This window comes from Amblyomma americanum, chromosome 1 (genome assembly GCF_052857255.1).
Source record: "Amblyomma americanum isolate KBUSLIRL-KWMA chromosome 1, ASM5285725v1, whole genome shotgun sequence".
In the NCBI taxonomy this organism is placed as follows: Eukaryota; Metazoa; Arthropoda; class Arachnida; order Ixodida; family Ixodidae; genus Amblyomma; species Amblyomma americanum.
The window spans coordinates 219,423,017-219,449,882 of NC_135497.1; the positions used below are offsets into that span (position 1 = coordinate 219,423,017).

Below are 26,866 nucleotides of genomic sequence, written 5' to 3' on the forward strand. Positions count from 1 at the left end.
TTTGCACTGGTGATATTGTGGGCTTGGCCCAGGAAGCGACATCGATGGCTGAACAGCATCCAATGCGATGCCCTCAGGGCCCAGGTCCAGCCGAATCGTGCGATCACACGGAGAACATCTTCGAGGGTGCCACTCTACAGCAGTCTCATGGGCTAGCAAGTGCGCGCTGAAATTTTCTGTTACTTCATATTACAGCGACACCAGAAAAAGGCGGTGGAAGTCCCACGCGCAGCTGTCGTTTTAAAACATCGGGGAGAAGTGGGGCGGACCCTGCACCTTGTTCGCGCATACTTGCCTGACAGGCCGTTTGGATATCCCGCTCTCTACGTGGGCAAAATGACTGAACAGCAGCAAATGCGGACTCAGCGTTCCAAGCGGTTTCGAGGCAGCGACAGCAACAACGCTCATACGCCTACAATGCCGAAGCTCAGCTCCCTGACCTTTTATTTGGAAAGGGAATACGGGACACTTTGGACATTTATTTATTTCGGTACCCTCTGGCTCTTGCGGACACCACACAGAAAGCGTAACAAATTTACAGTGCGAAATACAAATGGCTGAAAACAGGAATAAGTAAGCTAAGAAATTAGGTAGAAATTAATGAGATAAAGGAAAAAAATGGCTGGGAATTGGTTTTTGAAGAATAACAAAAAATACACACACATAGCAAGATAGGGAAATAAAGTAGTTCAGAAAAGATAACAAAAATTCCACCTTCGGCAGTTACGAAACATGGCATCTAATATTTCTCAGAACTTAATGGCCGACACATACACACCCAAACAAAAGAAAAAAATTATGTACTGCTCAGGCCGCACATTTCTGCGAGTCCTATTTTTTATAGCAGCGCACACGTCGTCGTGAGGCGTCGGCCCGAGTCGGTGTTTGTCACTGGCTTCGGTAACGGTGCTTTCTTAAACAGCGGCTGTAGTACGCGGAACTACGGAGATGGAGCGCGTCGCCCGCGCTTCGCTTAGGAGTTCAGTAGAGTACTGAGGAGTTAGTGCGAACAAGCGAAGAAAGGCGGGTGGCCATGGACGAGTCTTTCTCCTTTGCCTGAGTTATCGGCAGTGAAACGGGGCAGGAAGGCGCGCGGCCGGGCGCGGGTTCACGCTCGGATGCCCGCGAACATAGGCGGTATGCATGACCGGACGGAAGCCGAAGCGCTACGTTTAGCCCAAGGCAGCCTTAGATTGAACGATTGGAACATAAGGCGTAGCCGTTTTCATACTTTGGTGGAACGGGGGGTGATGCGTAGGCACCGACGCAGCGCAGGGAGTGTTCTTGGGAGAGAGATAGGGGGGCGTACTAGCAAATGAGCGAGCCAAGTATAAAGTGCGCGGAGCGAAGACGCCCATGGATGTTTGGTATTAATGTGCCTGAAAAAGTCAGCTCGAGCGACGTTGTTCGCTCGGTAAACCTTTTTGGTGCGTGCTTATGGCATCCATGCTGAAGCTTATGGTGCGTGCTCTGTTCGCTTTAGCCGCCCTTTGTGGCGCTTGGATTGTGGTGTCGGTCACTGTCAAGGTGGCAACAGGCGAGCGGACTACTTGTCGTTTGTGCTGCTGTTGCTTCTGCTGTATCGCCGTAGCATCCACGTGGAGGTTACGGTGCCCGATGAACGGTGCAAAAAGAAGTGTGGGGTGTTCAGGCCTGTGCTCTATACCTCAAATGCATGCGGAAAAGTAGGCCATTAGCGATGGAATACTAATGAGAAGTGTAGGTGTACATTTGGTGCTCGGCTGCTGAGCCGAAAAACGCGGGTTCGATCCCTGCCGCGGCGGTCGCATTTAGATGGAGGCGAAATGCTAGAGACCCGTGTACTGTGCGATGTCAGTGCGCGTCGAAGAACCTCAGGTGGCCGAAATTATCCGGCGCCCTCCCCTGCGGCGTCCCTCATAGCCTGAACCGCTTTTGGACGTTAACCCATTAAAACCAAAACCAAACATATATTCACAGGCTTTGAAGGTGGCCAGGGATATCATATCAACAGTTTTCTTTCAAGTATTTGGCGATGGCAAACGACGGAGTTGCAGATGTTCTGCTGATTGAGATAGCTAGCACTCTGCACGACCCACAAAGGCTAGTGCTTGCAAGGTTTTGCGGAAGTGCCGTGCTAATTACTATTTATCCTTCACCGGATCTAGTTCTACGCCCGTGTTTGAGTAGGAGGTTGGCCTCTAATGAAGGTTGCGTAAAATGTGAAACCATTTTTGTACATTCCTTGCTGTAACGGTCAATGGCGCCAACTGGCTCGCGTCGTGAGCGAGTCGAGTGAAGATGTTTAATAAATTTATGTCATTTGTATACAATATCCAACCATTTTTCGCACGCGTGCATTAAGCGTCAACAATCATTGTCTTTGCCATGTGCCACCATCACTGGCAGTCGTGGCTGTTGTGGTTTCTGCGGTCGCAGCCAGCTACGGGAGTGATCGTGCAGTCGAGCATTTTCTTCGTGCCGCTGGACGTATTTTAATACTAGCCAGCATAATAATAATTATTTTTGGGGGGGAAAGGAAATGGCGCAGTATCTGTCTCATATATCATTGGACACCTGAACCGCGCCGTAAGGGAAGGGGGTAAAGGACGAAGTGAAAGATGAAAGGAAGAAAGAGGTGCCGTAGTGTAGGGCTCCGGAATAATTTCGACCGCCTGGGGATCTTTAACGTGCACTGACATCGCACAGCACACGGGCGCCTTAGCGTTTTGCCTCCATAAAAACGCAGCCGCCGCGGTCGGGTTCGAACCCGGACACTCCGGATTAGTAGTCGAGCGCCTTAACCACTGAGCCACCGCGGCGGGTTAACTAGCCAGCGTAAAGAATTTTTTCTCGTTTGCACATTCCTTTCCGTGGATGGGATTCGTGCACTTTCTTTGCCGGCGTATATTTACAAGCGGGAAGAGGGGACCTCGCCTGCAGGTGCTCTTCTCACACGCAGCCCCTAAGAAGCGGAAGTGGTCGCTCGAGATGAACCGCTGTTTTAAGATTCCACTTGAGGTACTGCGACTACAGTTGACCTAGTGAGATATTATGTGTTTTAACACTTGTCTGAGCCGACAAACTTCGCGCCATCCCCGTGCTATCTTCATTCGGATATAAGTTATAGCCGCCTGGCTGTGCAACGCAGCATTCTTCGCGGAGACGTCAGCGCTGAGGCTTTGTCTTCTCTGTGTGCCGGCGAGCGCCCGTGTCCGAGGTGTCGCAGAACACCAAAAGCCTGTACACGGCGGACACTGCTGCGGTGGCGCTGCTAAAGAAGGGAAAGCTGGTGCATTTCTATGTGCTCGTTGAAACGGAAGCGTCGAGTGGGAAGATCGGCGAAGTGAACTTGTTTGGGGATTAATAAAAAGACGTAGTAATTGTGGCGTTCACGATGGACATCCGGGTAATACTGTGGATGAAACGGCCTGTGAAAGGGGACAGAAAGAAAGGGCGTCGTAGTGGACGGCTCCGGATTAATTTTGTTCACATGGATGTATTCTTTAACGTGCATTTTCATCGCACAGCACATGGGGGCCTTTGGCGTTCCGCCTCCATTGAAACGCGTCCGCCGCGGCCGAGATTCGATCCCGCGACCTCGTGCTCAGCAGCCGAACGCCAACATGACTGAGACACCGCGGTGGGTCAAGGTCGGCGAGCTGGAAGCTCGTCTAAGCGAAGCTGTATCAGCCATTAACCAGCACCCCAAAAAGACAAACTGGCCTTCGCAATGTTAACCTGGCAGTTCACGAGCAATTCTTTTGAAAGCTTCCGAATTTCGCCGGAACGTCAGCTAACACTTATTATCATCTTGCGCGATAGATCGTCGTTTTTCAGTGCTTTCCCTGCGATCTTGCTGGCTGCCCCTGTGCTAGCATTGACCTAGTCCGTTGTGCCTGTGGCAGTGCGCACGGGGTAGTTTTTTTTTGAACTTCTTTTGTATGGAGCGAAACCTTATATACATCGCTGTGCCATCCAGGCCGGGAATCGTTTATTGCCCACCGCAGTGGTTGTCTCTGCACCCCATGCCTCGCAGCCAGAGGCGCTTCAGGCGCGAGCGGGGCAGTTCAGGGTTGCCGACTGTGGAGCAAAGTTCTACTGATCACACGGGCATTGACCAGGGACCTTCCTGTGCAAACGACGGCGTTCCAGCAACGAGCGCCTCTTTGAAGGCGCGTTTGCGCGCGTGTGTTGATTAATTAGCTCATTTAATAGCCCTCATTAATTCGCTGGTGCTGCCAAATTGAAGGGCGCCGCGCTCCACAGGGCGCCAATTAGTTTTCGGCCGAGTCTGCTGATTCCCGCGATGTCTAAGGACATTGGCTGCTGCGCAGTCCTTAATTGAGTGACGGTGTCGCAAAGTCCTGCTGTCGCTCAGTGAATGCCCTTTTCTTTTTTTCCGACAGGACTGACGAATAAGAACTTCCAGGCGCACTAATAGTTTCTTTCTTTCTTTCTTTCTTTCTTTCTTTCTTTCTTTCTTTCTTTCTTTCTTTCTTTCTTTCTTTCTTTCTTTCTTTCTTTCTTTCTTTCTTTCTTTCTCTCTTTCTTTCTTTCTTTCTTTCTTTCTTTCTTCCTTTCTTTCTTTCTTTCTTTCTTTCTTCCTTTCTTTCTTTCTTTCTTTCTTTCCTTCTTTCTTTCTTTCTTTCTTTCTTTTCATTTTGCGTTATTGCGCTCTGGTCTCCATGTCGTCGTGCTTGCCACTACACGCGGCAGAATTGTACCGATTCCATCTCAGCAATTCCTTGCAGCACTGTGGAAGCTGCAGCCCTCCTCTACCAATAAGGAGAGGGCACATATTGCAAATGTGTTCCTGCGCGCCTGATCGTGTGTAAGCGCGGCGTCATCTAGGTTTTAAGTTGTGAGCTGCTCGTACTTGTAAAGCCGTTGCTGACGGCTCCGTCGTGCTGAAGGCCGACGACAGCGGACGCTGTTTTTGCGAAAGCCGGACCACTATCATTTCGCTGTCCTACGCGGTGCTTCACCATTTACTGGTATCTATAATTAAAACGTGCGAAATCTTGCTCTGATGACGCCTACATGGGAAAATGATTTTATATTTTAAACGACGTAGTTTTTATGATGTTGTTTACCGGGAAAATGGAATGAAGTAGGCAAATACTGCTCTTGAAGGAAAAAGTTACCATAAGGCGTCGTTTTCCTGCCTACCAACGCTTCTATAAATGTCACCTGTGTACGTATTGTGGTTATGCAATAAAGGAGGAGCCTTTTGTATTGGCACTATATTCCGCAGCGCAAGAACGTCGCCTCTGCACACTTCATATTGAAGCTTTGGGAGCTCTGCAAGGAACTACTCTCCAAACCTTGTGCCACCCTCCGGCCGAGTGGAGTGCACCGCGGATGCCCCCACAAATTGAGTATACTGCAAAAGCCCCCCGAAGTGCACGGCGCCAGCGGCTTCGCGGCCTCATACAGGGAACGGAAATGACAACGGATTAATACTTTAAAAAATCAATTTTCGCTATTGGGTAACGTACTAATTTCATCATACCTAGACATACGGAAAAAGCAGCGGCTCGGGGCTAATCAGCTTCACTGATAGCCAGGTTCGTCTACATGCTTTTCTGGCTCCAAGTGTTTTTTAATCTGCCGGTTTTGCAAGCGTTTTCACTGTGTAACGATTACGTTTGGTGCAATGACTTCCGTTGCTATTCAGGCTCACATTCAGATCATGATGTGAGTCGTGAGTGAGTCCGGACTGGCGTTCAGATCATTATCTTAGTCGTGAGTGTGTTCGGACTCACATTCAGATCATGATCTGACTCGCGATTGATTCCGGACTAACATTCAAATCATGATCTGAGTTGTGGGTGAGTCTGGGCTGACGTTCAGACCGCACAACATGAGCTGATGGGCGAGGTGGTCAGACATGGTTCCTGTAAAACAGCGCAAAGGCTCGAAACCATACAGGGAAGCTGTGTTTGGTCCCTTCCTTGTACGGTTTCGATCCGTTGCGCTGTTTTACAAGATTCAGACCGCGTTCTCAGTTTTGAGTCCTAGCTCAGGCTCAGATCATGATCAGTGTGTTCGCGACGACGGTGTTCGCTAAGAGTTTTTTTTTCTTCTTATTTTGCTGACAGCGGAGGGGAGGAAAGATTTACTGCCACGACCGAGGACGCTTGAGGCGTCTTCTCGATGTCTGTGGGCGACGGAAAGAGAGGATCCCGTGGGAATGGGGAAGCCGGCGTTTTGTCCATTTATTTTACGAGGTTGCGGCAGTGAGCCGCATTGAGATGTGTCGAAAGCTTTGCCCGAGTTTTCACCGTGTCTCTGCGTTGTAGGCGGGAAGGGGTGGGAGGTCCCTTGTCTCACGCGTTTTACATGCATCGAGCGCATCCTCAAGCTCATATGAGTCGTGAGTCACAATGGGTGAATGAGCCCAAATGAGTCCTGGGACGAAGTGAGTCGAAATGAATCGTGAGCCGAAATGCGTCGTGGGTCGAAATGAGAGAGTGAGCCCAGAGGAAGTCGTGAGCCTAAATGAGTTTTGATTTCATGAGTTCGAGTGAGTTCGGGCCTCTGTGAGTGCGAATTTGAGTGATCCCTTAGGGCATCGAGTTTTTGTGACTGAGCCTAAGTGAGCACTCGTGATTTTGCCAAAATGTGAAGTGGAGCGGCAGCTACGGGCCCACACAGACTGGTACGGTTGGTTCGGGAGCACGTGATGACTGCACTCCTGTTTAGGCCATCACCTTGCTTTCGTAGCTGTCGTTTCACTGGCAATAAGTTTGGAGTGATTTATATGGATGAATGCAATTTGGTGACTTCCTATCTTTCTTAATAATAATAATTGGTTTTGAGGAGAAAGGAAATGGCGCAGTATGTGTCTCATATATCTTTGGACACCTGAACCGCGCCCTAAGGGAAGGGACAAGGGAGGGAGTGAAAGAAGAAAGGAAGAAGGAGGTGCCGTAGTGGAGGGCTCCGGAATAATTTCGACCACCTGGGGATCTTTAACGTGCACTGACATCGCACAGCACACGGGCGCCTTAGCGTTTTTCCTCCATAAAAACGCAGCCGCCGCGGTCGGGTTCGAACCCGGGAACCTTTCTTCACTTCCTTGTTCTGTATACAATCCCCAGCTCTTCGTGAGAACAGAAGGCCTGCTTTCGGAATTCTTCAGCGCAGTATTGTCCCCTTTCGGAAGTATTTATTAATTCATTGTTGGTAGCCGTGTGGTCGCGCTTGGGTGGATGCTAATGAGTAATTCCTCCCTTACTTATTGATTCCTTTCGGAATCAAAGCCGCCGCTATAAGATGGCATGCGGACACCGTGGGTGGATCATTGCCGTTTCTTCTTTCCGTGAAATTATACTAATAAACATTTTCTTGACTCATAGAGTAATTGAAGGTTCCGAAAGCTTTTCTTGATTCCAAATACTGTTCGGTTCTTACGTGTGCACCCAAATGTGCCCTTCGTTTATAGTTTCCCCGTCTTCTCTTGAAGTGGTGAACAACCTCAGTTTTTTTTTTTTTTTTGCGGACGTCAAGTTCCATTAGGGGAAAACACCCCAATGTGCGCAACAGAGCATAGCAATGTTTTGACGTGGTATTTGCATTGTCTCAAGTACTCTTATAACCATGCAAATATTTTGAAGTGTGTGGCGTGCAGAAGTAGTTTTGGGCACCAAAGGGTTATAAACGGGTAACGAAAATTCTAAACAAGCGACGGCTCTACAATCGATTCGGAATTATATAGTGATTTTGTCGTCATGATCTGAGAAGTTTTTCGCTCCTCAAGGTTAACATATTGTTATAGTATTTTAAGGGGCGAGCTTGGAAGCGAATGCCGAAACGTGTCACCGACGAGCCCTGAGGAGAGCGCGGAAAGAGGCGCCCCGTAAACCGACAGGGCACGTTGATAGCCGGAGTGAGACTGGTTCCTCTCCCTGAAAAGCGGGGCAGCGTTTACTATCTTTTCCCTTTCCCTTTTCTCCGTGCAGCTGGGTGCCACTGAGAAGGCGCTCGCGGTGTCCGTCGCGTCGGCTGTTTTGGAGGAATCGTCACACATATAACGAAAACTTTCTTTCGAAGATGATTTCGAAGAAAACCCCCGCTGCGTAATTGTGATCTGCTTGGATAAGCAAGAGGAAAGCAGTCGTGCGCAGCGAAGTTTGCTAATCCTGTGCACATTACAAGTCCCTTTATTTTATGTACCTGTAAGAAATAACAGGCGTAGTTAGAAAACGTGCATCACGTGCAAACGCGTATCACTGAATTGTTACATCGGAGTTGCATCGGCTTTCTGCACAGTCGTTGGAAATTTTTCTCGCAGCTTCGCTCAATCTTGGCGGCGTCCTTGTAAAGGTCGTTGGCCAGAAATGGGCTCGTTTTTCAGGCACGCATCGCATTTTTCGGTGCCAAATGTGATGCGAACCATGCGTCTCCATGCACCGGCAACGTTCACTTCGTGCAGGCTTCCACGACCGGTGGCACCATGTGTTTATAACGAATACACGGAATGGTATCGTTTCATGAGTCGTCGCTCTCTCTCTTTTTTTACTTTTTTGTTGTTGCCAACCACGAAAACGGGATTTTTCACTTGTTAAAAATTTTTTCCCCGGATATTTGGGCTAGTAAAATCTCGATCCGCCTGTTCACGTGATGTGAAAAGTCGCCGTTTGTTGCCCGCAAGTTTTGAAAAAAGTGGCGGCGGCGTTCGTGATTTTACATCAGCGCATGAATGCGTTGTCCTTGCCGCACCTTGGACGCGTCGCGATGGCGGCACATTTTACTGCTCCCTCACGCAGTCGGCCTCGTTCGGTGCTCTGGCGCATAGCAGACAGTGAAGTAACGTGAACCATTTCCAGATATGAATCCAGTTTACCTCCACGGCCGTATTTCGATGGATGCGAAATACAACATCGCCCGAATGCTGTGCGACGTCGGCGCTCGTTAAGGAACCCCGGTGGCCTAAATTTCTCCGGAGCCCTCCACTACGGCGTCTCTCATAGCTCATGTGTTGCTTGGGAACGATGGACTCCACAATTTACATTTTTTTCTAGTTTACGTTATCCGGTAGAACCTCTTGGCCCGCGAACATCGGCAGCCTTACTCTTTGCTAGACAGTCGTTTACACCGCATCCTTGAAACGTGGAGCCGGGCTCGTGCGCTCTGTGGCTGTGCTTTGGATGAACATTTGTCCTGAGCTTAACCATGCTTTGAGGAGCGAGAACTTGCTTTGTTTTTCCTGGCATGCCTTACCGCGAGTTATTTTTGCGACGAGTCTTAAACAGAATCGCGATTTAGCCGGAGTGTTTAATGACGTAGCCGGGAGTGCTCTCCTCTGCCCTTTTTCCGACCATACAGAGTGGCTTGCACAGTAACACCTTTCTAAATGCCGGCGACGTCGTTCACCATAAAAACTGTCCTTTAAAAGCCTCTGTGCTGGGCCTCATAGCTCGTTGGCTCTTAAGTGTGAGCTTCAGAGTGCGCCAGCGAACCGTGGCTGAAGTATTGAACGGACACTGTTGACAGTTACATCGAATTTTCGTTCTAGGTGAGGTTCTTGAAATGCGACTTTTTGCGACCCTGTGGTTGTTCGTTCGGCAGTAAGAGACATCTTCGTGCTAAGAAGTTTGGAGTTAAAATTTGAGTATTTTTTTTTTCTGCCTCAGCCTGATTCAAACTTGTAACGTTGCAAATGACGTCGAGTTCACCTTGGACTCTATGATCACTGATGGAGTTTAAACGAGCGGCATGGCCTAGTCTCACAGATCCGCCAAAAGTAGAAGAAAATATTTTGGGGGCATTTAATTGCACTACGTTATGAGAATGCGATAGCATCAAATTCTGAAGTCCGCTCGGCCTGCTCCTCCTCCGTCATAGCTGGTGGCCGCATAAGCTGACCGTGTGCAGCCGCCCATACTCCGTCTTCAGCGACATACTTCCGTGGTCGCCCTCTCCGCTTTCGGGGATTTTCCACTACCGTAGACATAGGCGGCGTTGATTCTGGCCCCATTCCAACCTGATACGCGGATCTGTCTAGACACTTCTCCACACAACCCATCGCAGCTGACATCTGCCAACTGCCAGTGCACCTGCAAACTCGCCCATGTGACGTCATCACTGCCTCGACCAATCAGCGAATTTTATGGAAGACGGGGAAGACGGCGCCGGATGCCGCCGGGGTGTTTCTCCAGTGAGGCTTTTAATGCTATCGCATTAAAGCCCTTGACTTTTTCGTAGCTTGCACGTGAATAGTAATAATAATAATTGGTTTTTGGGGGAAAGGAAATGGCGCAGTATCTGTCTCATATATCGTTGGACACCTGAACCGCGCCGTAAGGGAAGGGATAAAGGAGGGAGTGAAAGAAGAAAGGAAGGAAGAGGTGCCGTAGTGGAGGGCTCCGGAATAATTTCGACCACCTGGGGATCTTTAACGTGCACTGACATCGCACAGCACACGGGCGCCTTAGCGTTTTTCCTCCATAAAAACGCAGCCGCCGCGGTCGGGTTCGACCCGGGAACTCCGGATCAGTAGTCGAGCGCACTAACCACTGAGCCACCGCGGCGGGGCAGCTTGCACGTGCAGACGGCACGTTTCGGGAATACCTGTATTTCATGTCTGGTCCTTCATAGCTCATAATATAGTCAGTTTGTGCGAAAATGGCCTCTGCTATTATAACGCTGTAATTAGCCGTTATAAGACAAGCTTCAGTTTGTCCTCGGTGTCCCATTAGAGCATCTAGCGCGCACGAATGGTCCGTGATCGCTCGCGTCTTTCGCTTCACCAGGCGACAAATGGCAGGCGCGCATTAGTAAAAATGCCGGCGAAGCACACCTCTCGTAAAAAGTATACATTCCAGTGGGTGTGCTTGCGAGGCTGGCAGCGTGCCTGATGATGCATGGTCAGCGACCGTAATCTCTCGAACGATAAATGGCTTCGGGTCCTCAATCCTCCCAAGCTTTGGATTGTTAAAAAGCTTAGAAGTGAACCCCTTGGGCTGTATACTTTTGACGGGGACTGTACGTGCTGTTCTAACGCGCGAACAGTATTCAGCAGTCGGCTCGTAATTTGTTGGCGCAAACTGTAGCGTTGTAGCGTTCACTTAAGCGCCAGCAAGCTGTGACCCAAGTTGTAGGCACCTGTGTATGGTTTGAAATGTTTTCACGAATCCGGCGTCTTCTGTTATGCGTTACATATAGCGTGCAACCAGAACGCTGTGCCTGTTTCTGCCACACAACAAAGAGTGTGATGGAGTGGGTGGGGTAATGGAAGGAGAATTGGAGGAGACACTTAAGCTCCGCCTTAAGGGTATTACGTGATAGCGTTAATGGGCCAGTGCCCATATATGCGGAATTGGTCATTCACTACTTTATAGCCGCCGAGCCGCCGCTGTGGCTCAGTGGTTATGTCGCTCGCCTGCTGACACGAAAGACGCGGGTTCGACTCCGGCTGCGCCGGTCGAATTTCCATGGAGGCGAAATTCTAGAGGCCCGTGTACTGTGCGATGTCAGTGCACGTTAAAGAACCCCAGGTGGTAGAGATCTCCTGAGCCCTTGACTACGGCGTCCCTGAGTCGCTTTGGGACGTTAAACCCCCCATAAACCACCGTTCTCTACTTTACATTCATAGATCCCTGGCAGTCCTCTTGCCATTCTTGGCGCAGTTGTGCAGCGGTTAAGCGATGCGCCACTGCCCTGCGCTGGAAGGTACTGCCACCGGTTAGGCTTGGGAGACCCAGGCAGCTCTTCCCGAGCATTTTTTCGGGACCAGTCATTATTTGCTCACAATCCGGTGGGCAGGTTGTGATGAAGTCACAAGCTCACGTGACCTACCTAGGTGACCCATTTGCCTCTTATAGGTTGCTTCGCCGGGGAGTTTTCGTTCACTCCGCGGCCGACGACGGGCTTTCCGCTCAAAGGGACCCTTAACGCTATCGCGTTAAAAGGCTCGTTACAGGCCTTTACTTATTTGCATGCTTTGGCTCCCCCGCGGTGGCTCATTGCTCGGCTGCTGAGCCCGAGGACGGGGGTTCGATACCGGCCGCGTCTGTATAGAGGAAAATGCAGGTCGCGCGTGCACATCTAAGAACCCCTGTTCGTGGAAAATAATTGCAGCCTTCCACTGCGGCGTCCCTCATAGCTCACATAACTTTGGGGATTTGATAAACACCTTATACCGTACCATAACGAAACCTCTTTTGGGCTGTCACGTCTCACCGTTCGTGAACCAGAGAAATACGGCACATTGTCGTTAAATTCCACGCGCCTTGACCTGCTCCATTTCTTGGGATGGAAATTCGAAGCTCCAACCCGGAAATATTTTGCACCCTCTTTGGTAAACACAGCGAGGCGCATGGAGATAGCCTTTCTTATTCTGCTGAAATAATTCCAAGCTCGAGAGCGGCTTATATTTCGACCGTGGGCGTAATATTTATTCAATGTGAAGCATGCACATCTGATACTCAATTTGCGGTTTCATTTGCTCCGCTGCGCACAAATTGGACACCGCTGCCGCCGCCCTCGCGCAAACACGCAGCGTATTATAATTCCATATCATGTGGTCGGCACGTGTGGACTATTTGCGGCGCATATAGGGCATGTATTTCAGAAGCCAGATCAGCGGGCTAGAGTAGCGGATTTTCTTATAGGCTCTCTTCGGCGTCTTGTTCCGCTCGACGCGCCCTTTCACGCCCAGGATTGGACGCAGCCCATTTTTCCCTCCTTCCGCTCTTCGGTGTTCTCGTGTGACGTCACAATCACAATCAGTGACCCCCTTCGCTGTGCCGCATTGTCAGCGCCAAAGTAATTGTCAGCGCCAACGTAAACACTTATTAGGAGGCGGTGAACCGGCGGGTTCTTCGTTTATTACCAAAGCAGGCGGCCAGGTAGCGCCTTTATTAGTGCAGAATGTAACGTCGGTTTGTCCGCGGTAGACGTCTGTAGAAGATAGGTGGAAGAGTGGTTGATTAAAAGCACGAAAAGGATTCAAGGACAGATTTTTGGCAGTTATATTTGCTATAGTCTGGAAGTTGTGAGAGTTTGTGCTTGAAAGAGATGTGAATTCATAGATAGTACTTGCTTAGCCTAAGAAGAAATGAAAAAAAAAGGAGGGGAAATGTCTGAACCTTTTCGCACACGTCACCGCTAGTGAACGCCGCCCCGTTTCCGCCTGTACGCTCTTACCATCCGTTTCAAGGCCAAAACGGGATGCACACGCACAGACAGGAAATCAAGGGCTGAACTGCTGGAAAGGATAAGACTATAATTACATATAACTTCTACAACATTAAAACGCCCTGTATGTCAAGAAAATCTCACTTCCCTGTATTGTCGCTTGCCTCTGTCCCGTCTCTTTTTGCGGTTTCTGTTCTTCATAATGTCCCACTAACTGGACCGCAACTGCGCCCTCCTAAGTTAAACTTGACCGGTGCGTAAATATACCTTTCTTCTCGTTCAGGGCGTACGAAAGAACAAAGCGTTCCTTGTCCTTTTGCAGCGTCTGCCCGTGTGTTTCTGTCCGACCGTCGTCTTCCCCACGCGCTAGTTTTCATCATGAACAGAGCTTGTCTAACATGAGGCGCACTGTCACCGTGTGTGCGATGCCTTAGAGTGGCACAAAGCGCTGTCCTCCAGCACAGCTACGACGTTTGTGAAGCAGCTCGCCAGTTTTGCCGCCTAGATGCGGTTGAAGAGCACTGTGATGACCCCCATAATGCGCAGGTCCACACGGGACGGAGAGGCAAAGAGACACCGTATGGCTCAGTTTAAACAAACAGGTATATTCAATAATTACACATGATTAAGGTTATACATCAGAGGCTGGGGCGTCCGAGCTTACGTGCCGACGACTTCATGGGGGCGATGGAGTGGCTCCGGAGTTGGGCTCGAGCGGTTGCTGGCAGAAGCTGCACGCCGTCGGGCTTCGGCGCTGAAGGCCCTCTTGGCGAACGATGTCGTCCTCAGCTCAGACTGGACTGCATCCGTTTACATGCGCTTTTAAGCACTTGATTAACAAAGGACTAAGGGCGGTCATTTCCAGTGGCCCGCCCAAAGCATCAATTCTCCAATCCAAAATAACATGCGAGATGGGGACAACCCCTTGGGTTGGGCTTAGCCTCGAACCCAGAGTCTGTTAACAATACAAACTAAATAAACAACAAAAACGCCACCACTCTCTCTCAAGTGAGAGTATACACAGGCTCTCTCTTCGGAGCTAATTCACTAGCGCCTGTCTTTCCACATTCTTGGCGAGTACTGCCTGTCCGCCATGACAGGTGTCCGTCACGGCCCTTCTGGGAATGCGCTTTTGTTCACGAGGCACGGCGGGAAGCTGTGGGTGCCTTCCCGGCGATAGCCCACGTCGAAAGGGGAAGGAGGGAAAGAATGTTGTCTTCGCGGTAGCGCATAGCGTCGGCTGTGGTACGGCGCGCTCTGGCCCGCTGACAGCTCCCTTGTCCTGGAATGTGCCCGGGAGGGCCGCACCTGGAACGGCCACGCAAATTGGGGAGGATAAAGCCTGTTTCCCCGCGGCGGCGGCGGCGGGTCCGGTTGTTCTGGTCGTCACTCAAAGAGCATGGCTGGGTAATTGATGATGCCGCTGTCACGGCGGCGGGTCCCTTCGTTCTGGTCGTCACTCAAAGTGCATGGCTGGGTAATTGATGATGCCGCTGTCATCTGGGTCTCCGTCTACGCCGCGCCGTGGAACGCGGAACCTCGCAGCACACAAGGAATGTCACAGCACGGAGAAGTTGGCGTGCCCCCGCGGAGTCGCCCTTGTAGTGCAGCATAAGTGACGCTCTGAGCAGCCTCCCAAGTCGGTCGCTTTCTCAAAATCAACTTCCCTCTCCTTGCGGCCAAGCAACTCCCCGAGTGTCTCATTCTTCACTGAGGTATTAGAAAGTATTATCCCCGCCGTACGGTAAACACGGCAACTCTACGGCAACTGCTACCTGCCGGCAAATGTGACTAGGCAAGCCTGGCAACGGTAGCAGCGGCAACGCGTAGACGCGTATTTATCGGACGGCTGTCGGGCTGCGCTAAAAGTGCCTAATGTGTAGTTTTGGGTTAAGTACAGTGGGCCAAATGATTAGGTGGCGTGGGCGACGGCCGCGCTTAAAACTGAGTTTTCCGCAAGTTTACTTCGTCGTACAGCGCAGCAGCGCAGAAGAAGCGGCCGTCGCGCACCCTACGTAAAGATTTAGCCAACTGTACGTAGTGCGTTTTGTACCGTATACTATCGAGGACAGGAGTGCCCAGGACGCACGAGCATGTGCGTGGGCTCGCAAAAGACGTATCGCTGGCGCCGGTGTATGCATGTATATATATATATGGTTTGGTTTGGTTTATGGTTTATGGGGTTTAACGTTCCAAAGCGACTCAGGCTATGAGAGACGCCGTAGTGAAGGCCTCCGGAAATTTCGACCACCTCGGGTTCTTTAACGTGCCCTGATATCGCACAGCACACGGGCATCTTCGCCTCCATCGAAATTCGACCGCCGCGGCCGGGATCGAACCCGCATCTTTCGGCCCAGCAGCCGAGCGCCATAACCACTCAGCCACAGCGGCTCTCTCTCTCTCTCTCTCTCTCTCTCTCTCTCTCTCTCTCTCTCTCTCTCTCTATATATATATATATATATATATATATATATATATATATATATATATATATATATATATATATATATATATATATATATATATATAACATAAATACCCACGAGAGCAGCAGATTGGACAGCCGTCGCCGTAGCTCAGTTGGTAAGAGCACCGGACGCGATATTCGGAGGTCGTGGGTTCGGATCCCACCGGCGGCATGGTTGTTTTTTCTGCTGCTTTATAAGTAATTTTTTTAAGCGATTTATTAATCTAAGTATTACTATCCCACTGATAAGCATAACGCATTAAAAAAAAACAAGAATTAACGTTCCCCTATGCACCTTGGTTTCGGTGACTGTTGGCTCCCTTCATATATATATATATATATATATATATATATATATATATATATATATATATATATATATATATATATATTATATATATATATATATATATATCGCCGCGAGCAATCCTGCTTGAAGGGGCGGTCGTTCGATTATGTTTCCGGAATGGTGTTTCAATGCTTCATACGTGAAGCAGCGCTTTTTAACAGCAGCTGCAGCTGCTGTTAAACTTCAAAAAAACAGTGCAGCTTGTCCGGGCCTCATCGGAGTGGCGGCATACGCATGGAAACGCGCCAGCTTGCCGACATCCTGTGGGCAGCTTCTCGTGCCAAGCCCAGAGGAGACGCTTATTCCGGGCGAGCACCCTTGGTGCACGAAATGAAGGCGCCATTCTCGGGTCACTAAGTGAGTGTATACTGATGCAGCGATGCATTTGAGCCAGCGGCGGCTCTTCCTGGACACTTCTGTCCCCGACAGTGCATTTCGCCGAGCAAGCGGCCTGCGACGTGTTGTATTCCTTTGAAGTAGGGCAGAAAACGAGAGAGAGCTATAAGGAAAGAACTGTCGACCTCTGGCTGCAAGATTTTTTTATCCTGCGTTCAGGGAAACAGTGACACTTGGGCAACATATCTTAATTTGCGGTGTGAAAAAAAAAAACTTTTGCGAAGGTCTCAAATATAGTAAGCGGAGAGATGTTGGGGAATAAACCAACGTTATGCACTGTTAACAACACTTCTGTTGGGCCTAAATGGTGCATGATGATAATACAGATGGTCGATGTGCGCAAAACATTGGACGAACCATGTACACGGGACTGTGGTTCCGTGTTTCTGGGGGGCTGTGGACTGTGTTTCTCCCGTGTATGTGGTTTGTCTTATGTTATACGCACATCGATGATATGCATTATCATTATGCACTGTTAGCCGGGGCGGAGAGAGGGGCAAGTGGAAGGCGCCCTGTCTTTTTATTATATTTTTTTCCCGCTCTGCGCCAACGAACTTGTGTTGTAGAAATACATGAAAAAATAAGGTAACGATGAATAAGCGTTCGAGATGTTGCGAGAAAATGCTCTGCTGGGTCCCCTCTCTCAGCTGGCCTGCTTACGGCTGTAGGGAACCGGATGTCGCGTTCGCTTTGTCGGCCGCAAACACACATATATGACGTGTGCTTTTCCCGCGGAATGCTCTGTAACCGGCGGTTGCCGTTCGGCGTATGCTGTTTGCATATAAGAACGCGCGCTATGCGTTATTCCTCGACGCGTCTTCCCTAGTACGTACTCGGCGCCGCGTTTGATCGGCATCTGCGCTGGGACCAACACACGGCTTCATCGGCCAAATGTGTTGCGCGCGGGATGCCTCGGCGCGGCTGCCGCCTCCTCCCGTTGCTGCTGCCGCACGGCGGTGTGTTGTCGTGCAGGCGCACTCTTTTGCTGCTTTCGTTGTTGGGAGCTTAGCGCTTCCGTGTGTGTTTTCTTTGCTGCGATGCTGGGTGGAACAGCTCGTGCGACAAGCACATCGGGTGGAGAAACCGTCCGCGCCATCGCAGTGCGCACGCAGGACACGGGTCGCGTGAAAGCAAGCCCCTGGTCTGCGAGCTGCGTAGGACCAGTCTGCGTCGGTACCACCTAAACCCTGTCGAGAATGGGTTTGCGGCTGTTTTTGTACGGTTAGACGTATACGCGCATGCCCATGCGCCTTCGTTGGAAGTAGCGGACTTGTGGGCCGCTGCCATTGTGTCGTGGTCCTATCGGCAAGTAGGCGCTCATGCAATGGGCGTGCCCGATCACGCTCGGCTAGCTGCAAGCTAGCAGAGTTTGACTCGCTGACAGTTGAAATCGGCGCGCACATGTAAGGGCGCAGTGCAGGAAAATCACGTGGAGCTTCTCGATGCAAGTGGACCTCGGTTCCGTAGCGGTGAACCGGACGAGCCGGCGTCAGCAGCTGAAAGCGCCGGCAGTTCTTCGCGAACGTGCGCCGTTGCCGTGGTCTTGTGTGCGCCACTGAGCCCTGGGTCGCCTTGGGTCGTCGGACGAGTACACCGACTCTCTACTTTGGGGCCAATATGCCGCTCCAATCTGCCGCTCCGTCCTTGGCACGCGTGTGAGCGCTTCGTGTTGCTCATGCTTTCTGCGTAGTCTGTGCGATCCGGCGCTCGGTAAACAGGGCAGATTGCACGTGGACGCGTGTTTTCGCGTCGATTGGGACGGATGCGAGTGGCGGGAGGACAGACTGCGGGGCTGTAATCCGGTTGCTCGCTTCCGTGCGTTCGTTTAGCTTCTTCTTTCTCCCCGTGTCAGCGCGCCTCGCGGACGGCGTCCGGAATTTGTACCCTTTCTTACGACGCCGGTCTCGTGTGGATTCGGGAATTGTATTTATTGTTTCTGCCTCCCGCGTGATGACACTCGTCCTTCGGCTCCTTCAACGCGAGTCCCCGAAGGAGCCGTGTTCCGCTGCAGTCGCTTAATTTGCCGGCGTAATGAGTAGGAGCGCGTCGTTACAGGGAGCGACAGCAATTAGGCATTTAATTAGGCATTGTCCGCGTCGCCTCGATTGGAAGTAAACGCGCAAGGGCTGCCTCATAGATAGCCCAGTAAGTAAGCCGACAAATTTGTACCTCACGACAGAGGTACAGAACTACGTCTTGCTGGTGCCTAATTTTGCCGCGATCAGTAGTAATTCGAGGATGTCTGCGTAATCTGTGATGAACTGACTATACATAATTAGCGCGTATGCGAGTACCAGAGGCTCATCATAGCTAGAGTTTTCGAAATTTGCAACGAGTATGCTGAATAAGGGGCGGTCCCGCTTTCAGTCGTATTAAATTGGGGATTACTCCTCCACACATTGTAGCGTTTTCGATTGTCTCTGCTAACGTTTATCTTGTTCAGCGTTGTCCTGTCTGCTTTAATATTTCAAATGCTGTGTCACATGCCGGAAATGTCGAGACGATATCTCTGATATACACTGCATTCGACAGAACAGTAACCGCAGATGAAAAAAAAAAAAGTCGGGAGGCATGATTTTACGACGCAGTTTAGCCGTAGCGTACTTTTATTGCTTCTGGCGAAAGATACCGTAATCCCCACTGCGTGCGATGCGCGCACTGGCTATCCTAATTCGCTGCTATTTCCAAGGCGCGCCTACGCAAGCTGCGCCCAAAACCAGCAGAAAATCCGAGGGCAATTTCTAAATGTCCTGTGCGGAAGTGCAACGTTCGAGATTGGCCTAGCTTTTGTACGTACTTTTCTCACGCAGTGGAGGACTCGGGCTTGAGAGCTGCCTAAAACGGCTCGTGGAAGATGTTGGCGCACACGCAAAGGAGGAACACTGCAGGCAGTGGCGAGCGCAACTCGTCCCCATCTGTCTGTATACCTGAACGACCTCCTCAGGCGGCTCTCGTCGTTCGTCCTGAGCCGATACGCATCGCACACTCGGCCATTCCTCGCAGAGGTCTTCTTCTTGGAATTTTTTTCACGGCGCCTTTGCCCCTTAACCGGACATGACATGGTCGTTCTTCATATAGCAGTTTTGTGCTTCAGTAACTAATACAAGAGCTTATAATTCAGTTTCCGAAATTTGGCTGCTCTTGGACGCGCTGTATATTCCAAAAAATGCGATCGAAATTGAGAACGGGAAACTCCTCGCACCGGCAGCGACCGTCATATTGAATGCTCTCGTGACGTCACCAGTGCATACACGGAGCAATGTCGTCTGCTCTCGTTACTGCAACGTGCGCAGCGAGGTCTCATTCCCCCCGGTACTTTCGCGGGAGATTGAAGTAGCAGTCGTCCCCCATATGTGAGTGACTGGCGCCGCAAAAGCGTTAATAATAGTAACGCAGTTATTCGGTATAGGTATAGGGTCCGGTTACACTAGGCCGATGCGACGGCGATGGACGGTCAGTTGGCTGGTCGGTATGGAAATGCCATCGCTGACGCACCGGTCTGTCACGCTAGACCGACGACGACGCCAGCACGGCCAACTACCCCGTATCGCAGTAGTGTAAAGAGTGAACTTAGTGGGAACTGGCAGAGTGTGGTGGGGGACTAGTTGGTATGACATTCAATAAACTTAAGAATTTTAAAACTTATTGTACCTGATGCTAGCCACGGCGACATACGCGATTTGCGTGCACCAGCGAAGATGTGCTTTCAATCGGTGCCTGTGCATAGGACCTATCGGCAAGACAAGCGACACGTTCAGAAAACGCCGCACGACGGTGCCGCTCGTCGCCTGGCCTTGTGCGGCCGAGCGAAAGCTTCACGCCCGGTGAATAGGCGGTCCGAAAAACTGTGCTTGTGTACCTTATCCGTATCGAAAATAAAAAGCGAAACCAGCGGCTGCATTTCATATCTTGACACTTTCTTACTAATCAGCGGGGAACTCTTGCCATATTCTTGAATTTCGGTCGATGGTGGACCGCCGGCCCCTTTCGTGACGAGGCCTAGCCGGTACGCAAGATTCTCGTGTGCGATTTCGGCGATTGCGGAGAGCGAATTCGCAAGTTTTAGCGCCTGAAAATAGCTGTCGAGCGTAGTTCTGGCTACAGTGTACCTCAAAGCGACGACTTCCTGCATCGCAGGGCGCGAGTACAATAAGGGGGAAGTGTCGATATGTGACCCGGTCTTCACAGCATGTGCTGAAGGTAGCCGGCAGCAGCCGTCGGCGTCGACTGCGGACAACAAGTCTGTTTTCATTAATTCAAGTAATGTCCAAACGTATTTTTAGCTAAAGCGATTTAAAATCAAATATTGATGACATAAGAGGAAGCGGATACAATTAAGCGGGAAGCGCCGATCCTACGCGAAGCGCTTCCCAAGCAGGTGATATAGCATCAGCGGCGCTTATTGCAGTGTTATCATAGTGTGTAAATGATTAAAACTACAATTTGTGAGCAATACGGCGTAATATTTAAGATATGGAGAGCCTACCTTGCGTTTTATGCCACGCAAACGAGCAGTACTGTTTGCGCACAGCTATGTAAACAACCCCAGCGCGGTGCTGCAGTTGTCGTAACCGTCACATTCCTAGGCTACAATGCGCACGCACAGTAAGCGCTAAACGATGTACTATTATTTTCAAGCTCTCGTTTAGACGGCGGCGACTATTCATGGGTGCGGGCAGTGAAAGCACTCGAGTCGCGTACAGTTTTGCAAGCGGCTTGGTTCTTGCAAAAGGGTTCTACGAGCCGAAGGTAATGTATGTTCGACTTACAAATGCACGCATGCAGCGAGGGAAGTCGTCTCATTCGGAACTTTTCTCTGCTGCTTTCGTGCCTCAAGGTTACTCTAGTGCAACGTTGTGATAATGTGAGTTTAATTATCGAGCCGATGAATAGCGGAGAAGAAATTGGTAGCCAGCTATAAAACGCCGCGGCTTTCACGGCGCACATCAGCGAAGGCATGCACGGCACGCGCCGCTTTTCTCATACGGGAGCACTTGACTGCTCAAAAGAAATCACACTCATAACATAAAAATAACGTTTCTGAGCGTAAATAATAAAGCAGGTGTCCATCGATTTATGTTTTCTCAACAATCAGAAAAGGGGTGCCACGAGCAAGTACGCTTTCCCAAGGATCACTCAGCTCGCGTACTAAGCTGAAGGCTTCCGAAAAGAAAACACTGGAAAGACTGAACAGCCCACTGGTGGTAAAAGAAATTCACCTCTTCCCGTAACAGCCATATGAGAACTACGCCCACGCCCCACGGCTCTCGGATCACAGTACTCCGAGGCAAACTATAAAAGCGTCGCTAGCTTCGCCCGCAAATCTAACTATATTTAGTGCGTTAGCAGAATGGTTTTTCCAAGTCCCTAGCGGATTGGGACACCCGCCGGTAAAAACGCATCTCCCGCCAATAAGCGATCACCGACCCACTCATCCACCTTCAACTTACACAAGTTCTGGACACCCGCTGCCACCGTGTCAAGACACGGAGGCGTAACCTGCGAAACAAGACCTCTTCCCTGCGCGCAAGGCTGCCGGGAAGGACGGTACCACACGGTAGGAGAAGAGCTCGAGTGGCGCACCGTAGGTTTTCTTTATCTATAAGGAGGATTCTTGTCGTGAGAGAGGTTGGGGCCAATCCAAGGGGACGTGGAGGTGTTGAGCCATGACTTGCTCCATCCACCAAGGCTTGTGTGGAGTGCACATTTCGACGGATACATCGTCCCCGCATTGTGAGGGAACAATTTTCAATTATCTCCTGCATTTCTTGAGCCCAACTTTCGAAGTTATAACACGCCGCAGAATACGGATGGCGGCTGAAGAGCCCGTGAGAATGTCAAGGTGACTGCTGGAGGTGGAGAGAGGATGCTTAATGCGTCCCGGATGGCCAACAGCTCCGCCTATGTCGACGGCCAGGCTGGGGAGCAAGCGTGTGAGCAGGTTGTTATTTCTGCTAATATTTGAGGAAAATCAATACACGTAGTCATGGGATTCTCGCTCACACTAGCGTTGACATGCGCCACGTATAGCCGGAGAGAGTTTTTCGCACACTGATGAGGCGCCATCCGCCACCACACTAGACTCACTCAGGTGACCAGCGGATTGCGTATGTATGCGGGTCATATGCCGATTATCCGTGACTTTCTGATAACGCCAAGGTGGTCGCGGCAGGCAAGCAGCGGTGGGCGACACAGAGCCGTCTTCCTATATACTCTGCAAGAGCGGCGGCTTCAGGGATACTGCGCTATTTTATGCACCGAGCTTGGCGACTTTATAGCTGCTTAATCAGTTCATCAAGCGTATTTAATTGCGCCTTGGACTGGAGGGCGTAAATGGGGGTAAGTCGGGGGAGACCCGTAATAACACGCATTGCAGCTCGATTGATAGATTGCAACCGATCCCATTCTGCGCGTGTCATATGATGGAATTGGGTTTGGTACACCAATCTTGGCTGTAGCACAGAGCGTATGAGAAGTCGGGCGATGGTAGACGCGGTGCCATCTGACTTCTGAGAAATCTGATGGATGAGATGCAGCATTTGGGACGCCTTCTGGCGTACTGTGCGAAGCCAGGGGCCTGCGGAACCGGAATCATACGGGTGAAGGCCGAGGTCTCGGAATGCGGTAACTACGGGAATTCTGTTTTCTCGCAAATAAAATACAATATGGGTGCTCTTAAACGCACGGTGGCCACGGGCGTTCAAGATGGGAAGTAAAGTCGTCTTTTGAGGAGATGGCGTGAGTCCTGCAAAAGAACACCATTGATCTGTTATTGTGAGGGCGAGCTGTAAACTTGTGGCTTGAGTTTGGTGACATGGATGGATAGGCCATCCTTTAATGTCGTCGGCATAAATGAGTGCGTCCAAGTCAGCAATGTCGCCGAACTGCCATACCAAGGGTAGGAGGCCAATGTTGAAAAGTAGTGGGGCGAGCACTGAGCTTTGTGGTACAACACTCGGTGCTTTACTTGCGTGTATTTTTTCATTGTAATGATGCGTCAGACTCTGGTATACATGGACCACCGAATGGTGTTCGCTTGCGAGCGTAAATGGTTTGTAATTGTTTTTTTCTCATGCGGTTTGGGTTTCGGTTTCAAGAGTCCAGTGATAGCTTTGACGTCAGTATAATATAGGTGAAGTGAGGTACAATAAAAGGGCGATATAATTCCTGTTCGTCATTTTAATTTACTTCAACGCTTAAAACTAGCCTGTCTCAAGAGTCGGAATGACAACGAATGAGGAACCAGTGTTTATATCGCAGTTTTCGTATACATCACGTGGCATATAATAAACTTGGACATCACCGCCGTAGCTGGCTGATGAAGCGGTAACCAAAATCAATACTAAATTATTTATCGGTCCCGGGCGAAAACCATGTGGTGATCCACGCATAATAATGTCTTACACATCATTTGCAAGAAGAAAGCGCCCAACCAAAGTTTGGTGTCTGCACTCGTTTATAGGGTTAACAGCTTCAGCAGAAAGCGTCAGCTGACAAACTTCTGAGGGGCATATATACATCGGGCCTGTAAACGTCACTGTCGTTTCCGCAGGACAGGTCTGTTTACAGGAGTTAAGATTACTCGCTTAAGACTGATGTGTTGGAGTGAATGTTTTAGCCACTTTTATTTCGTGTCATTCAAGTTTACGGTGACAGGCTTATTAGGAGCACACATTACAGAGGAAAATAATGCCTCATCCTAATCTTGCGACCGCAATAAATGCCACATTTGCGAGCATAATTATGATGGCTGCAGCAGTGACGAAAGAAAAGAAACTAAAAAAAAATTATTTTGCGCAGTCCTGGCGAATTACGTACCCGGTTACGTAGACAGCATTTGAAGTGGGCGACTCCATCGCATATCGTCTGTCCCGTGTAAAAATGAAAGAGAAAGAACCGCGCTCGCAGACATGAAAAACAAGAACAACAACAAGAACAACAACAAACACTCATCCAATATTGATCTGCTTCTCAGTGGCAGCCCTGTCCGGGCTATTTCATTTTGCTTCCTGATCTCGGCTAGAAAGAAGGGGGAAAGATAAACCAGCTCCATCCCACTTTGCCTGTTTCGGGCCTCAAGAGCAATGGGGCGCGTACTCTGCGCCGGTAGTCGGGTCACCTTCCGGCTGCGTTAGTCCGCAGCCAAGAAATGCGCTCCTTCTCACGCGATGTGCCACCCTCTCTTCGAGCGTTCGCAGTTCGCCCAAGGCCCTCACGCCAGATCAGACGGGCACCGTTTAGTAGCACTCGCAGGTGTCGTTCAAAGCTGCCGTGACTTCTGGAGGGGGCCTCTTGGGAACGGGCGCCCGTCCCGCTTTCTCTTTTCTCGACCAGAAGGCCTAGGTTGTGAGGTCTTTTTCCGGTGCTTTTTTTTTTAACCATTGGCGCCGGAGGTGCGTGGCGCTGTCGTGCTATGCGTCTTGTTTGAAGCGAGCGCGGCCGTTCTGCCACATTGCGCGCACAGGTCGAGGCACGGGCTTGCTGAATGGCGGACTCATCGGCCTCCCGCCACCCCTCCAGAGAAAGAGAGAGAAAAAAATGTGAACAAGAACTAACAGAGAGACATAAAATGTCCCTGTGTAATTTATTATTTTTTTTCTTAGTGCCGTTAGGAGCTTTCGGCAAAAGGAAGTGTGCGCTTTAGAGCTGCTGATCACTCTTTTGGGGGTATTTGTGCGAAGTCATTCTCGAGCCGTGCGCGCTTCGCGCCATTTGTATAGGCGCGTAATGTTTTGCGCGTATGTGCTCTTGTCGTTTCTTTCGGAAGCCGAAAATGCCGATCCGCTGTGTGTGACGCGGACTTTGGCGCTGTATATAACACGGCGCCCGTCTTCTTCGGGTGCTGTCCCTTTCGGTTCATGTCGCCGGATTGAGCATGGCGGCGGTCGGGCTGGAATACTGTTATATATATATATATATATATATATATATATATATATATATATATATATATATATATATATATATATATATATATATAACACCGGAATACAGCTAATACGTGGTAACTAGCAGGCTGGTTAACTAATTGTGAATAGTTAACTTTTTAAGTATTACTGTTAGGCTCCTTAATTATTTAGAGGCGTCTAGCCATCCTAAGTAGTATCCATACAAGTTTTTAGAATTTCGAAACCGCGGTTACCCTCGGCGCTGTGGCGCAACAAATTTCGGCCACATCGCGCTGAAATACATGTGGTTTCGAGAATCTTGCAGGCAAAGCAACCTCTCCGGTGCACGTAACTCGTCGAAATAGCCAAAATTTGATGGGCCACAGCGCCGAGGGTAGCCGCGGTTTCGAAATTCTGAAAACCTATATAGATATTACTTATGGTGGGCTAGACGCCTCTCGATAATTAAGGAGCTTAACAGTAATAGTTAAAAAGTTAACTATTCACTATTAGTTAACCAGCCTGCTAGTTAGCACGTCTTAGCTGTGTTTCGATGTACTACACCGCTGACAATGCTGTGCCGAAAAAGCGCTCTTGTAATTCAAAAACCTATTTTTAAATATTGTGGAAAGACTTAGGTGAAACACCCTGTATAAGTGAAACGAAAGTTGGAGCAGCTAACATTTAGTCCACCTGCCTACACCTTTAGTAGCCTGCCGTGTCTTAGTCCACGGTTTCTTCCCTCGGCCCTAGGAAATCTTAAACAGCGGCTCGAAACTTTGCGAAATTAAGCCCGAAACAGCGGCAACAGCCGAGTCACCTTTTCGAAATGCTTTGCGCGCAGTAGTTGAACAGTGGTAGTGGTATGTACGCTTTAAAGTCCCAAGCGACTCATGGTCTATGAGAGACGGTGTTATGCGAGGCTGCGGATTAATTTCTTCGTTCTGTGGTTCTGTGAGGTGCGCTGAGATCGTACAGCGCAAGGGCGTTTTTATATTTCGCCCCCACCGAAATGCCGCCGCCGGGCCGCACTCCTTGGACAGCGAGTTACTCAGTAGGAAGGCGCAGGTTGCGAATGAAAGCAGAGTTGTAGCGCTTTGGAAAGTTCTGGTAAGCGCTAAGCTACGACACGCGCGGCAGCTTTGCGCGTGAGGGAACCGACGCCTTTGAGCTGTTCCCATTTCTCTCGCATATTTCCTTTTCTGCTCTTTCCATTTCTGTCAGCTGCCGGCTTTGCGTCTCCCTTCGCTCGGGTAACGTGTTTTTCACTTTGGGCCCGATGCGCGTTCCTGCGGCGTGCGCTCCCCCATATATTTTGGCCCGCTCTTGGGCGCTGGTGGTGCCGGGACCGTCGCGTGCAGCGGGCGTCTACTCTCTAAGCTGCGACTCTTGCAGCGCCTTCGCAGTCAGGGCAGTGGCGCATACAGGCTGCCGCTGTTGCGTGTCTCCATGCGGGCGAGCCACGCGACAGTGCAGTGGCTGCGGGGCTCCCCAGGGTGTTGCGGGGGGCAACCGGTCTTGGCTTCGCCAATGTTGGATTTTCGGCCTCGCATTTGGCGGATGTGGAGGACCGGGGGAACGAGAAAGGGGATCTAGGCAGTGTAGGCGGCTTGATCAAGTGCGAGCGGCCTATCCGCGGCG

The 26,866-nt window shown here is 50.2% G+C and overlaps 1 protein-coding gene across 3 annotated transcripts in view; it reads left to right on the forward strand.

Moving 5' to 3' along the window:
* The window catches only part of LOC144114641 (procollagen galactosyltransferase 1-A-like), a 409,103-nt gene that overhangs the window by 131,016 nt on the left and 251,221 nt on the right, over positions 1 to 26,866 (forward strand). The window contains exon 9 of one of the 3 annotated variants that reach the window (XM_077648506.1): positions 19,148 to 19,283. The exons of the other annotated variants lie outside the window; for them this stretch is intronic. Coding sequence (XP_077504632.1) covers positions 19,148 to 19,268 — 121 coding nt within the window. The 3' untranslated portion in view covers positions 19,269 to 19,283. Of the gene's footprint in view, positions 1 to 19,147; positions 19,284 to 26,866 lie in introns of those variants that run through there. 3 annotated transcript variants of the gene reach the window in all.